The sequence below is a fragment of the Malus domestica genome, chromosome 17 (genome assembly GCF_042453785.1).
Source record: "Malus domestica chromosome 17, GDT2T_hap1".
Taxonomy (NCBI): domain Eukaryota; kingdom Viridiplantae; phylum Streptophyta; class Magnoliopsida; order Rosales; family Rosaceae; genus Malus; species Malus domestica.
This window is the reverse complement of record NC_091677.1, coordinates 29,179,045-29,192,597: the sequence shown is the minus strand read 5'-3', so window position 1 is coordinate 29,192,597 and position 13,553 is coordinate 29,179,045. Positions and strand designations below refer to the sequence as shown.

The following is a 13,553-nucleotide window of genomic DNA, read 5'->3' as shown; positions in this document are numbered from 1 at the left end:
ACAATAAAAATAAAAATACCCAAAAGTAAAAGCTAACGTGGAGAACAATCGCATAAAAATAGCCTAAATTGCTAAATTTAAGCATAACAAAAAGCCAACACCATAACAAAAACTCTAAATTAGTCCAACCCTAAATCTTGATTGCCACTATGATTGAATTCACACCTCCGTAGAACTCATCTTATCTTGCCATGAACTTGTAGGTCAATTGACGGATCATTGGACTAGAACTTGATGAGGGTAAATCCAATTGATGAGGACTCAAATCATAGAGGCATTTTACACAATTTATGCACAACTCTACGTCTGTTGATCGAGTGGAACAAAAACCAAGGAGTTGGGTAGCGTGAGGCATTTCCCATTATACATTGACGACGTGATCGTATAATGGTACACTTGACGTCTCTAGTTAGTAGGGAGATTCGGAACTAACGACGTGGGTTCAGAAACTCATGTGTTGTAAGTCTTGGGTCGAACTACGGATTGCTCGAGTCTTATTAATTCCAATATGGATACAAACGAAACGATTGTAAACCTGCGGGGTCAATCGGTTTTTGAGAGAGTGCGTGTGCGTGTGCGTGTGCGTGTCGTGTATTAGTGCAGCTAGTTTTATATATATAATTTTTATGAAATGATGATGTGTGTTTAAAAAATTGAGATTAATTTACTATATGATATCATATATTTTATTGTTGTCACCCTTACGGACTTCACTACTTATCAGATTTTTTTACCAACACAATACACTATTTTATGGTGTAGGTTTTTATTTATTTTTTTATTTTTTTAATTTTTTTTATCAAGGGTAAATTAACATTGTTATGCTCTGTGTGTCTACAATATCTTACTCTGTTATACTCAATGGGTATCCTCGGGGGTATATTCTTCCTTGACGAGGATTGCGCCAGGGAGACCCTCAATCCCCATATCTGTTCATAATATGCGCTGATGGATTATCAGTTTTGCTTGCACAACGGGAGTGCAGGGGACTGATTCCAGGTATTTCTATATGCCCGAAGCGCCGTCGGTGAATCATTTAATGTTTGCCGATGACAACTTGTTATATTGCTGAGCCTATGTTGCTGAGTGTAGACAGATTATGGAGGCCCTCCAAATTTATTATAGTGCATCTGGGCAGAGAATTAACCTTTTATTAAGCGAGGTTTGCTTTAGTAGAAATGTTAAAAGACCATTGTAGGTGAAACTTGCAACGATGTTAGGGGTACAACGAGTAGATAAGCATGACAAGTATCTGGGCATGCCTACCTTTGTGAAATTTCGTCCCTAGAATTTCATTATTAATTACGTATCTCGTTATTTAAATTCGTATTACACGTTTTCGCTATTTTCATTAGTTAATTCTAATTCCGTTAATTTAGAAATTAAATTGAATAGTTATCGGTTAAAGTTTCATATTGAATCTTTAAAATTTGTTGACCTATCACAAGTAACGTTTTCGAATAGATCTCGAAACCACAAGCACATAGGCAAAAATCGTTTACGAGTCCGGATTATGACGGTATAGTTATGGACATTTGAAGTCGTTTTACTAAGCTTTAGATTATAAATTTCATATAACTCCCACTTTGTGGGGGGGAGGCCCAACGAAAAAAAGAGGAGAGTGAAAGGCAAGGGGGAAATCAGAAAAGAGAGAGAAGGAGAGGGACAGAGAGAGGGGAAGGGTTGGTGGAATCTTCTTCTTTCCCTCTGTTTTCTCTTTTTTGCAGCTCCAAAACGAAGGAGGAAGGAGACGACGAAGGAATTCGTAAAATTCTGTTTGCTAAGCATTTGGTGACTGAAGAAATAAACAAAGAAGGAGAGATGGAGGACACAATTGCAGCAAGATTCGATGGACTTCATGTTGGTCCAGTCATTATGATGCCCTTCAGATTAGCAAGACTACCAAGAGATTATACATATAAATGGTGAGTAGTATAACAGACGGAAGGCTTTAAAATGTGTTTGATATTTTCTGGTTTTGTTGATTAATTTTTATAATTTTGAAATCCATGGGTTAATTCCACATGTCCTACAATATCTGTTGTTCTTTGTGTGTGTGTGGTGTTGTTGATCAGATTCAATGAATGAGTATGAGGTTCTTTTACTTCAATTTCTTTTCTGGTTTTAGTCGGTGTTGTCGACGCTTGCTACATATATATTTGAATTGAAACTGCCATGATATATTTGGAGTTCTTGGTTTTGTTTAGGGTTTTCTACCATTCAATGAACCAGTCTGAATATGAATTAGAGTTGGGTAATTCGGATTGGGTGTGTAGATCAAATTTCTTGATTAAGGGTTTGGTTCAGAAGGTCAATTTCTTGTTAATTTTGAGCCATGTTAGTTTTGGATGTTATATACATGACTTATGGACTACCTGGAATAATTTTGGGATTTGTTATATGAATTGGAGATGGGCTGTTACGTAAGTTGCAGAAAATTGATTTCTTCACAAAGAAAACTCAAGTTTCGAGCAGCCTTCTTTGACTCTTAATTTTTAGGTCTTTATGTGCTCATTTGAAGAAAAAAATTTAGTGTATCGAAAGTGCATATGTTCATGATCGTAACCCTATTGTTTTCATTCAGTTCCGTTGAGTTTTGGTTGATCAAAACCTTATTTAAACTTGGGTCACAAGCTGCCAAACAGCAGCAGAAAACTGGGTTTCTAGTTTCAAGACTCTATTTTTCTGTTGGCATAACTTCCAATTTAGAGTTCCGTTTTCTACAAACTTTATATGCTTTTAAAGTACAAATCACAAGCTTCAAAACCCATATAATATTACATGATTTGGTTTAGTTTTGAATGTTCCAAAGAGAGTCTAAACTTGGTCCAATGATGCTGTTTTCTGCAGATTTTGTGGAGAAGCAGAGTACTGTTTTTGCCATACCAATCTTCTTTTCCAGATTCCTTTCTAATCTTCTTTACTACTATTTGAGTGATATTATTTGAGTGGTAGATTCCAGAATCAGTGTACTTTCTTTAGATAATATTAATTTTGTGTTTAAACACTTAGTTTGGTTATTAAGGTGTGTTACTGGTATTTATACTTTTGATTGTAATTTTATGTTCCGATTAGGTTCTTCAAAGAAACAAAATTAATCGAATTCAAGGTAGGGGGTTCTGGGAAACCTTATATGTATTAATCTAATTATTGCTTACTTTTGGTCAATATGCTACGAATTGATTTTAAATATTAAATTCAGTATTACTAGAGACTATGTAGGGCTTAGTAGGCCTATATTGGTTAGTGAGTTATCCGGATAATATATACGTCGGTTTACGTGTATGCGAAGTCATATTGTGATATATATATATATATATATATATATATGTGTGTGTGTGTGTGTGTGTGTGTGTGTGTGTGTTTAGTTATTTTCTTGATAATATGAATGATAAAGGTTATGACCATGTGATCCTAAAATCCTATTAGAAGTTTTCCATAGAATTTATATGCTTGCATGATATGTATGCTAATGGTCATGAGTAGTTGATAGTGCAAGTGATTCTATTGAGTGATGGTCCGGAATCGTATCATTGTTTGGATTCCGTTGAGTGATGGTCCGAAATCCCTTCTACTCCGTGATTCCGTTAAGTGATAGTCTGGAATCGTATCTTTGTTTGGATTCTGTTGAGTGATGGTTCGGAATCTTATCCTTGTTTGGATTTCGTTGAGTGATGGTCCGGAATCTTATCCTGGTTTGGATTCCGTTGAGTGGTCCAAAGTCGCATCACTTGACTTGTTGGTTTCTTAGATTTGATATCAACTTCAGAGATGTAGGCTTGGCTTAACTGTGTCACTCTAGCCTTAGTTTTGTTTTAGTATATTTGTGAGCAATGGTTTTGATAATCTTGTGAATTGAATTAGAAAAGCTGTTGGACGTTTGGATGACTCATTCAGGATTTTCTATGATTCGATTATGATTTCATAAGGTATGAATTTAGAAGATATGGTTATAGTTGTTATTATTTTGGTCAAATTAGTTAATTAATGTGGCTAGAGAATTGTATTGAACTCTGTCGGTTCTTTGATATGATATATGTTGTGAATTGCGGTATCATGATGCGACATAATGACTTATATAGAAGATGGAAGCGAAATCATGATTTTCTGGTGTGTTTGTTATGTAACCCTGAGTCTAGTAATTTCATGCTTGGCAAGTTCTATTGATTGATTGAGAAATGTTATGCCTTTCGGCTTAAACGGACTGTGATATATGTCAATTATAGTCCATGATGAACTACAAATGTTTTGATCTCTGTGTATGGTACGTAGGCAGTCTAACGAGAAGGTTAGATGCAACCATAAAGTATACGAAAAATTATTATGCGATTCGATTCTTGAGTTATGCTTCGTTCATATCCTGAAGGCGGGATTTGTTGAGTATATGGTTACTTGGTGATGTCACGTGTCGATCCTGGACGTAGGTCTGGATCGGGGCGTGACATTGTTGGTAGAAACAAGTCAATGTGCTTTAGTTACATAAAGGACCGATTGTGGAAAAGGCTGCAGAGGTGGAAGGGTAAGCTACTTAGTGCGACAGGGAAAGAAGTGCTAGTCAAGGCAGTCACATAAGCAATCCCAACCTATACGATGAGTTTTTTTCTCCCACCAAAACATTTTTGCGAGGATTTGAACAAACTGATCGCATCTTTTTGCTTGGATGGTGATGAAGGTGAAAGGAAAATGCATTGGTGCTCTTGGTAACGTCTTTGCATCCCAAAAAGTGAGGGGGGACTTGGGTTTCAAAACTTTTTTGCCTTCAATTTGGGGATGTTAGCCAAACAGGGATGAAGGATCATTAAAGAACCCTACTCGTTAGTAGCATAGATACTAAAAGCAAACTACTTTCCACAAGGATCATTCATGAAGGCAACGGTAATGCACAATGCTTCTTACTGTTGGAAGAGTATATGTGTGGCGCAAAAGATTATCACCCTCGGGTTACGCTGGCAAGTGGGGAGTGGCTCTACCGTCCACATATGGGAGGACCCATGGCTACCCACCCTGTCATCCTTTCGGCCTTTCTCAATCGAACCAGAGGGCTGCTCCCTGAAAACAATCGACGAGCTTATTGACCAATCTACAAAACGATGGAACATTGGGTTGCTTAAGCATCTCTTCTCAATGAAGGAAGTAGATATTATTCGCTCAATCCCATTAAGCTGACGATCCCCACCGGATTCCCTAGTATGCCACTACGACAAAGGTGAAAAATTTATAGTTAGGAGTGCATATCACATTGTGAGGTCTTGGCTCCAACCTACAAATAACGGTGCACCGTCCTCAGCCTAACCTTTGCCCGCTAGCACATTGTGGTCTAAGCTATGGAATGTAAACGTTCCACCTAAGGTCAAAATTTGTGTACGGAGACTTGGAAATGAGTGGTGCCCAACTCGTGCAAACCTGAATAAACGCCATATCATCACTGAGTTGGAATGCACTCTTTGCAATTCTTATGGTGAGATCACTATTCATTTGATGAAGAATTGCCCATATACAAAGTGTGCATGGATGATGTCTGATTTGGGAGTAATTATGAGGAATGTCTAACGCCCATCTTTCCTTGATTGGATTACTGAAACTGCAGGACTTCTTCCCAAGTCCAGCTTTAACTTATTCCTCATGACGTGTTGGGCATTATGGGGGGCTAGAAATGGGAAGTTGTGGAATAGGGAAGTAGTACCCCAGATGTGTGTGTTGAAAGAGCTCGGCAATGGTGGATGGCCTTTGTTAAGGCTAAAACTACTCATGGCTTGACTGCAAGGGCACTAAATAGATCCAAATGGATTCCTCCTCCTCCTGGACGACTCAAAATGAATATTGATGGGGCATGGAATGAAGTCAGTAAGATGGCGGGATTCGGGGCAATTATTCGAGTGATATTAGAGGTTTTGTGAATGCATTTTGTGGCAGTACTGAGGATGTCTTATCTCCTCTGCAGGCGGAACTGGTGGCTTTTCGGGAGACTGTGTATTGGGCAGTAAATGGGGAAATTTCAAACTTATCTTTTGAGATAGATTTATTTCAGATTGTGGAGGCTTTGAAGAATCCAACTCTAAACTTGTCCACAATTGGACAAGTGGTGGAGGACGTCAAAGCACTACTCCATCCAATCACTTAAGCTACTATTGCCCATACTTGCCGCAATACAAACTCTGTTGCTCATCGACTCGCACGGATTGGGCTCTCATTGACCCAACAATGTGAATGGAATGAGACTCCTCTAAGTGTTATTATGGACTTACTTGTAGAAGACTATGTACGACATTGATTCAAAATTGTATGATGTAAAACTATTTTGATGAAATGAAATCTACTATTGTATCTTTAAAAAAAAAAAAAAAAGTATACATATACAACGGCCCAATTACAAATAAAGTAAAACACTAATAGATGGACCCCCAAAACAAAAAACCCAACACAAAAGTTGAGCCCAGAATAAACAAACAGAAGCAAAACCCAGCCTAAAGTTTGAGTCCACAACAAACACATAGAAACAAAACCCTAGCAACCTTATCACCGATTGTCTAGCACCAGAGATCTCGACAACAAGAACCCCAACATGAAGGAAAAAAAAGTTAGATCAACCTCGTAGAGCCACCAAAACATCTGCCGCCACAAACTGAACCAAGAACCAAGGAAGCAAGCAAGATGACAGATCCCACGAGAAACATCGCCAACAAGGGCGAACATCGGGGAGGACCAAGAAGGGTTCACAAAAGTGATGGTGCGAACACCCGAGCCAAAGCTCTACACACCCTCCCATAGATTCGTGACAAATTACGGTGAACATCAACAGTAGTTGAATGGAATTTGGTATGGTCAAAGAGATGATGGAGCCAGATGAATAAAATGATGGAAGAGAATGAAAAAAGGATGAGTTCATTTGAATACCTATTTTTCCTGTGAACTAGAGGTTATTGTTATTTTTTATTCTATTGGAGGTTATTGTTAAGTTTTATTGTATTGTGTATCAGATCTAATTTACCTATGAGTTCTAGTCGGTTCTACCGAATGCGACTTATGGATCTTAAACGTATCTAGACATCAAAGCGTAATATCTTTTATCATTTACACAATTAAAAGTTTAAAAGAATAATTGAAGTTAATGATGGTTCAACTCATATGAAGATGACGTGTTAATAAGAATACTCACAAAATAAAAAGTTCAAATACACACAAGTAATAACAAAATCATAGTTATTAACCAACTATTACAAATGTAGTATTATTTTGTAAGTTTTCAATAACTTCTTACTCAAATTATAAATTTCGACAGAAATACGCATAATAACGCTATAATTTGTTCTGTGTAATAGTGGAATTTCAAATGAGTGACTATTTTTCAGTGCTATTTTCCACAGGATATTTGTCCGAGGCATTGAATATCATATCATGGGCGTTTTCCATGCACAACTTCAGTTTTTGTGGATCTATGGTGCCTTTTTTCATTGTTAAGGTAAGCCTCACCTCTCCCATATAACTTAGGACTGATATGTCAAGATCCTGCAGGTACACGTAAATTGTGTTACCTATATATATAACATGTCTATGCTATCATTGAGAAAACACACCTTATATATGTGTGTGTGTGTGTGTGTGTGTGAAATATGTTTATATCTTTTAATTTTATATGCACCTAATTTTGAAAACAAAACGATGCATATTGTTTCCAAAACTTTTGAGACCCTGTTGCTTACCTGAGGTGATCCAACTAACATAAAGTATAATCCTTTTATTGGTTGGTTTGCCAAAGACATTTGTTCCACGGGCCCAATCATATTTGTGAATGCCATGCTCGAGTTCTTTAATGTTCTGCGGATGTATCTTGATGCTGCCTGCACCACAAGTAGCATTCTAATTTTTAAATAAATGTTGTACATATGTAATATGGCATGCATTTTCTTAGGGCTCGTTTGGTGTACATAATTGGATGGATTAGATACTAAACTAAAGAAAACTTGTTCATTCTAGTCCTTCATAAAATAGTACGATTAGAAAGAATAAATTTTCTTCATAACTAATCCTGTTATGATCCCTTCCAAATGAAAATCACTCATTTCCGTCTTCAATATACCTTAATACGTAAAAATTATCTATTTCAATTCAATCATGTCTACCAAACTAATCCTTAAATTTACTTACCTCATGGCCTTCAAACATGTTCAACATCTTCAATAGCCCACTAGTGAAATAAATAGCTAAAGAATTTCTTTTCATCTTGATAAATTTTTGAGCCTCCCAGACGAAGTCAAGCGCATTTGAGAATTCAGTCAACTTGGGAATGGGAACCTGCAAGAATGCAAAATGATTTCCCCATGGGCTCTTGCTGTCGGGTTTGACCATTTCTTCAATCGAAGTATAATTCCCCATGATCCTCGTACTTAGTAAAACCAATGCAGTGCTATGGGCTTCCCTTGAGCTTTGGTTCATCTCTTGCATATATAGTCGAGAGCCAAGAAAGACCATCCCGGTAAGGACATCATTTATCGTCTGTGATAGTAAATAAGTTAATTATGCTACAATTTATTATAAATTTGATAGTATGGTGTTTGATGATTTGCATGTTGTGTTTGTATTTTGTATTCTATTTTTTGATATTCTCCATTTTTTAAACAATGAGATGTAAGAGATTTTTGTTACTAGCCATTAAAAGATCTATATAAATGTGTAATGTATGGGGAGTCTAAGGACTGAAAGTTCCCATTTTAACTGTTTCACCTTGGGCTTCAACAATATCAAGACCACTATGGCGAAATTTTTGATAAATTATGTGTTATTTTATAGGATAGTTAAACAAATTTGAGCATTGAGAATTTGATACAGATCGAGGAAAAGGTTAATTTTGAAGATCATGGTTTCATGGCTTCTTCATGAGCTTCAATAGGTCAGATTAATGTTACATAGTTTGGAATTTAGGACGAACTAGCCAGATTGACTTTGCAAAAATAAAAAAGAATTAGGCAGGTTTTGACTTTCTAAAGTAAATATACTTTAAATTTTAGTGGCTAATTATAATCATGCCCACCATATGCACGGGGTAGGTTTTTATTACGGCATTCAGATCTTTTTAGGTTTACAGGCATTGAGATTGACCTGCAAGCAGACAGTTAGCCTAGCCTATATACAGTGGCGAAGCCAGAATTTACGGAGGGGAGGGGCGAAATTCCAAAGAGTGCAAGGTTCAATTGAAGTGGTTGCTTTCACATTGGAGAGTGCAAAATTTTGAATCAATATTCATAACAGCAAACCATCTCTTCACCAAAGCGGTTGTAAGCGGTAATATTAAAGCCATGTAAGAAGCTTAAATTAGTTAGGATTAGATTCTAAAAAAACGTTAAGCACTAGTCAGGCAGCGGACTGGAGTCTGCAGCTAGGCGCCTAAGCGAGATTTAGGTAGGAGCCTAGATGGATTTAAATGAATTTCTTTTATTGTAAAATAAGCATTAAACAATATTTACATTATTTTTTTAAAATTAATACAATATTTATAGATAATGTGAGAGTTTAAAATACATATGTTGAGGTATTCAAAAGAGGGAAAATACATACAAGAATGATAATAAAAAATAAAATAAAAAAGAGAAAGAAATTGATTAACAAACCAAAACAAAGGTGCGGTCAGAATAGAAAAAAAGAGGAGGGGGAAATGGGAAAACAAAGTGGGGCAGAAGGGACAGAAGGAGAAGGGTGTGTCAGTACAATCAGTATTAACTTTTAAGAGAGAAAAATGTAAACAAATGTGTCAGTACAATCAGTTTTAACTTTTAAGAGAGAAAAATATAAAAAAAGGGTCAGCATTGCCAAACGACACCGTTTGGTATAGGGAATATCAAACACACCTTCATCTTCTTCGCAAGTTCCGTCGGTCTGCAACTACATTTTTTTTTTCAGATTTCCTTCTCCAAAATCTAATAAAAAAGAGGAAAAAAACAAATCCATCTTTGCTGCGCAGCAGCAGAAACCAAATCACCGGAGCGGAAATTCTCATTTTCGACTAGAGTAGAGGGGCTGAACTAGCGCTCCTAGGCATGTTTTCCGGCGAAGGGAGGGGCGGCCACTACTCCTCGTCCTCACGTAGCTTCGCCACTGCCTATATATTCAGTTTATGTCATGCCCGAATCCGTAAATTTATATTCAGGCAATATGTGGCTTAAAAAGAAGTGAAAACATTTTTTTTTTTTTTAAGTTTTAATAAAACACTCACGGTACTGTTCATTTTTAATGAATAAATCACACTTAATGAAAAATCACATTCTTACATTTTCCTGATACTATTTACTATGCCTTTATTTTTCATTTTTTATTAAAGGAAACTTTAACGAAAAGCTCTCGGTACTGTTCACTTTAACGAAAAATCATATTTTTACACTAAAAAATCAATCTCGATACTATTTACTTTACCCTGTATTTTGTCTTTATCTTTACAATTTAAAGTTTTCAAGTTTTTTTCATTAGTTTTCCTTTTATTAAAACTAAAGTTTTTTTAGATTTTAGGGGGTGGATCAATCGCTTTGGAAATTTAAACATTTGGAAGAAAAGTATCATTAGACTAGAAAAATAAAGTGTTGCAAGACCAATGTCCAATTTTCATAATAGAATTTAAATATTAATTATCAATCATGACCCTATAATGTTAAAATTAACAAGGATTTTTTTTTCTTTTTATCAACAAGAGATGGAAGATCAACATGAAAGCTTATTCCCGTGTTTTAGAAAGAAAAAAACACACCCACATGCATAAACCAAAATATTACAGAGAAAACCTGAGACTTACCACTTCAAGTCTGTTCTTAATTAATCTGATGTGATCAAGAGAGATCGTCACAGTTGATACTATAATTGGCGTGAACTCAAGTTCATTGTTCGAGGATTTTATTGGTGATAGATCATCTTCCCCAGTGATGCTCTTTGAAATGCCCCACCAAATATCGGATATGGTGTTCAACAAGGATGAGAAAGTTTTGGTCATAACATTTTCATTCTTCGGTTTCGATGGCTTCCGTGAAGGAAAAGTTAGGGGAAGAGAAGGATTGTCAGCCCTTTGTAGACAAGAGAGAAGAGCGCCCATGAGTGAGTAGCCATCACCTAACGCATGGTGCAACTTAAATACTACATTACCAGCTGCATTGCGATTTGGGTACTTTATAACATGAATTTCCCATAGTGGTTTGTCTTGTGGAAATCTTTTTGTTGCTACGTTTGACAAGTAGTCGTCAAAATACTCGTCATATGATTCATTCGACAAGTTGGAAGGGAAGATTGGAGTTTTAACATGGTCTTCAAGCTTCACTTCAACCCTTTTCCATTGTTTCTTTCCATTTTTTTCAATCTGTTTCCAAAATAAATAATTACTGCTCATGAAAAAGAGTACATCATGTAAAGAGTACTCCAAAAGATACTTCAAACGTGCTCAAAAACATTTAGCCCACGTCCTATAATGATGCAATATTACCATAATGATCTAGTACAATGCTTTAGATCTAAAACTTTATCAAGCTTAGGGATATCATTCAATGGGAGAAAATAAAATACAACATATAAGTGTATGGTTCCACTCCTAATATTACCGAGACATTTTGTAATAAAACTCAACACCTACCAATAGGTGGTTAAGTTGAGACAAAATTCCATACATCGCACTGGATAGGCATCATATTCATGGAATATGATTCACTTTCAAGATGCCTTGGTGGTGAAATGGTAGACACGCGAGACTCAAAATCTCGTGCCGGGAAAAGTATACAGAAAAGATAGTTCTTTTCTATTATATTAGCATTTTCATTAGTATTAGATTAGTATTAGTTAGTGATCTCGGCTCAGTGAGTCCTTTCTTCCAATGGGTCGTCTCTTAATATCGAACAAGATCAAACAATCAAACCGACAAAGGCATCAAGTGATCCAATTTTAATATATTATAAGGCAACCACTTAATACCACGATCAAATTGTGTTGTTTAGTATAATTATTGTATTTAAAAATAAAATAAAAAGAGAATTGTTATTAATACTTTAAAAATCTCATTCTACACTCCAAACTTTCTATATTAGGAAAGAAAAATACACTTGTTCAGAGTATAAAATGAGATTTTTTGAGTGCCAATAATACCTCCCTAAAAAAATCCCTTCATGACCTTGTTTAAAATTCACTCCAAACCTGAAGAGTTTGAAATGTAGTTTTCCCTATAAACTAACTATGCTCACCTGTGGAAAATATTGAAACCAATAAAAAAGAAAAGAAAAAAGAAATTGTAGTTGGATCATTTACTTATAAATGATAAATCTTAAGTTCGAGTCACTTTGATAGTTTATTGCAAGAATTAACATAAATATCCAACTTCCAAGTAAACTTTTCAAGCAAAATTTGCGTTTGAAAAGTTGTTTAATAAGTAAAAGGAAGGAAACAAAGAGTATGAGAGAGAGAGAGAGAGTACCATGATAGAGGAGAAGCGTGGGTTGATAGGCAGGAACACGTTCTCGAGCAATGACAGAAATTGAGAGTCATCAATTGGAATTTCATATTCCAAAACAGCAAGAATTGATATTGATAAAACAGAGTTGTTGAAATAGTGGCCAGTAGGGCTCACTGGCTCCAGTCCCTCTTCCCAAATTTCCATCTTGATATAACTTTCATCAATTTGCATGATCGGCTATGTATTTATAGAATATCAAACGGATGCCTTTTATGTTATCACTGTTCCTACCGTTGAAGAGACAATTATCTTCTTAATAACAGGTCTCATATAATTTTGTTCACCACTATAATTATTGTGTATGCTCATCATATACCTAATCATTGTTATGTGTTATTTCACCTAACTCCAGTTAATTGTCCCATTAAATGTTACTTTTTCAATTTAAAAAAAAATTAGAATCAAAGTTAAGTAAAATGACACATGTCAAATTACACTATATTTTGAGGGTATAATACATAACTTTGGTTACTGAGATTTGCATAACACATAATTTTGGTTTTTAAGATTTGTATAACACATAACTTTGGTTCCTTAGATTGTCCACTATCAATCATTTTGGTCATTCCATTAAAAAGCTCAGGGACCACTTAACAGAGTTTTTAATGAAATGACCAAAATAATGGATGACGGATAATCTCATGGGCCACTTCTATTAATTTTAAATATCAATGACCAAAGTTATGTCTTATGAAAATCTCAGAGACCATTTTAACTAAAAAAAACCTTTTTTTTAGTTTTTTTTTTAAAATTTTATTTTATGAACATATGATATTATAATGAGAATTCTCACCTACTAAATACCACAATAATGTAGTATCAAGTGGCACCTTCCCAACAACAATGAGCAAAGAAAACTGAATCGCAAACTCGGATTAAAAAACTCAGAAGCCACAAATGTGTAAGGCTGAATCACAGCAACAAAAAACTATCGAGAATAGACAAGAAGGAATAATAAGATGAAAATCAAGGTCTGAATATGAACAAATCACTATCCATATTTACTTTTAATTAGATGAAAACATAGCTCGTCGGTGAAGTCGTATTTGCGCTCCTCTTTGTCGCTTAGGAACGGTTCAAA

At 35.6% G+C, this 13,553-nt stretch overlaps 2 protein-coding genes and 2 long non-coding RNA genes across 6 annotated transcripts in view; 3 read left to right on the top strand and 1 right to left on the bottom strand.

The window, feature by feature from the left end:
- Positions 1–13,553, top strand: part of LOC103417363 (transcription factor bHLH162-like) — a 66,474-nt gene that overhangs the window by 11,599 nt on the left and 41,322 nt on the right. The gene's annotated exons all lie outside the window — the stretch shown is intronic.
- On the top strand, positions 1,575–3,168 carry LOC139193875 (uncharacterized). The gene is made up of 2 exons (XR_011578398.1): positions 1,575–1,925; positions 2,851–3,168. It is a non-coding gene; the product is annotated as an uncharacterized lncRNA (long non-coding RNA).
- On the bottom strand, positions 7,184–12,639 carry LOC103417361 (wax ester synthase/diacylglycerol acyltransferase 11-like). 2 transcript variants are annotated; one of them, XM_070817675.1, is made up of 5 exons: positions 12,434–12,639; positions 10,778–11,332; positions 8,146–8,493; positions 7,701–7,838; positions 7,184–7,506 (listed from the first exon to the last, which is right to left on the bottom strand). In XM_070817675.1, the coding sequence occupies exons 1-5, from the start codon at positions 12,614–12,616 to the stop codon at positions 7,339–7,341; spliced, it is 1,392 nt and encodes a 463-aa protein (XP_070673776.1). In that variant the 5' UTR covers positions 12,617–12,639; the 3' UTR covers positions 7,184–7,338. The 2 variants fall into 2 exon arrangements, with proteins under 2 accessions (XP_070673776.1, XP_070673777.1); XM_070817676.1 differs by having other exon boundaries at positions 10,778–11,642; positions 11,820–12,454.
- On the top strand, positions 7,319–8,720 carry LOC139193874 (uncharacterized). Its single transcript, XR_011578397.1, has 2 exons — positions 7,319–7,459; positions 8,246–8,720. It is a non-coding gene; the product is annotated as an uncharacterized lncRNA (long non-coding RNA).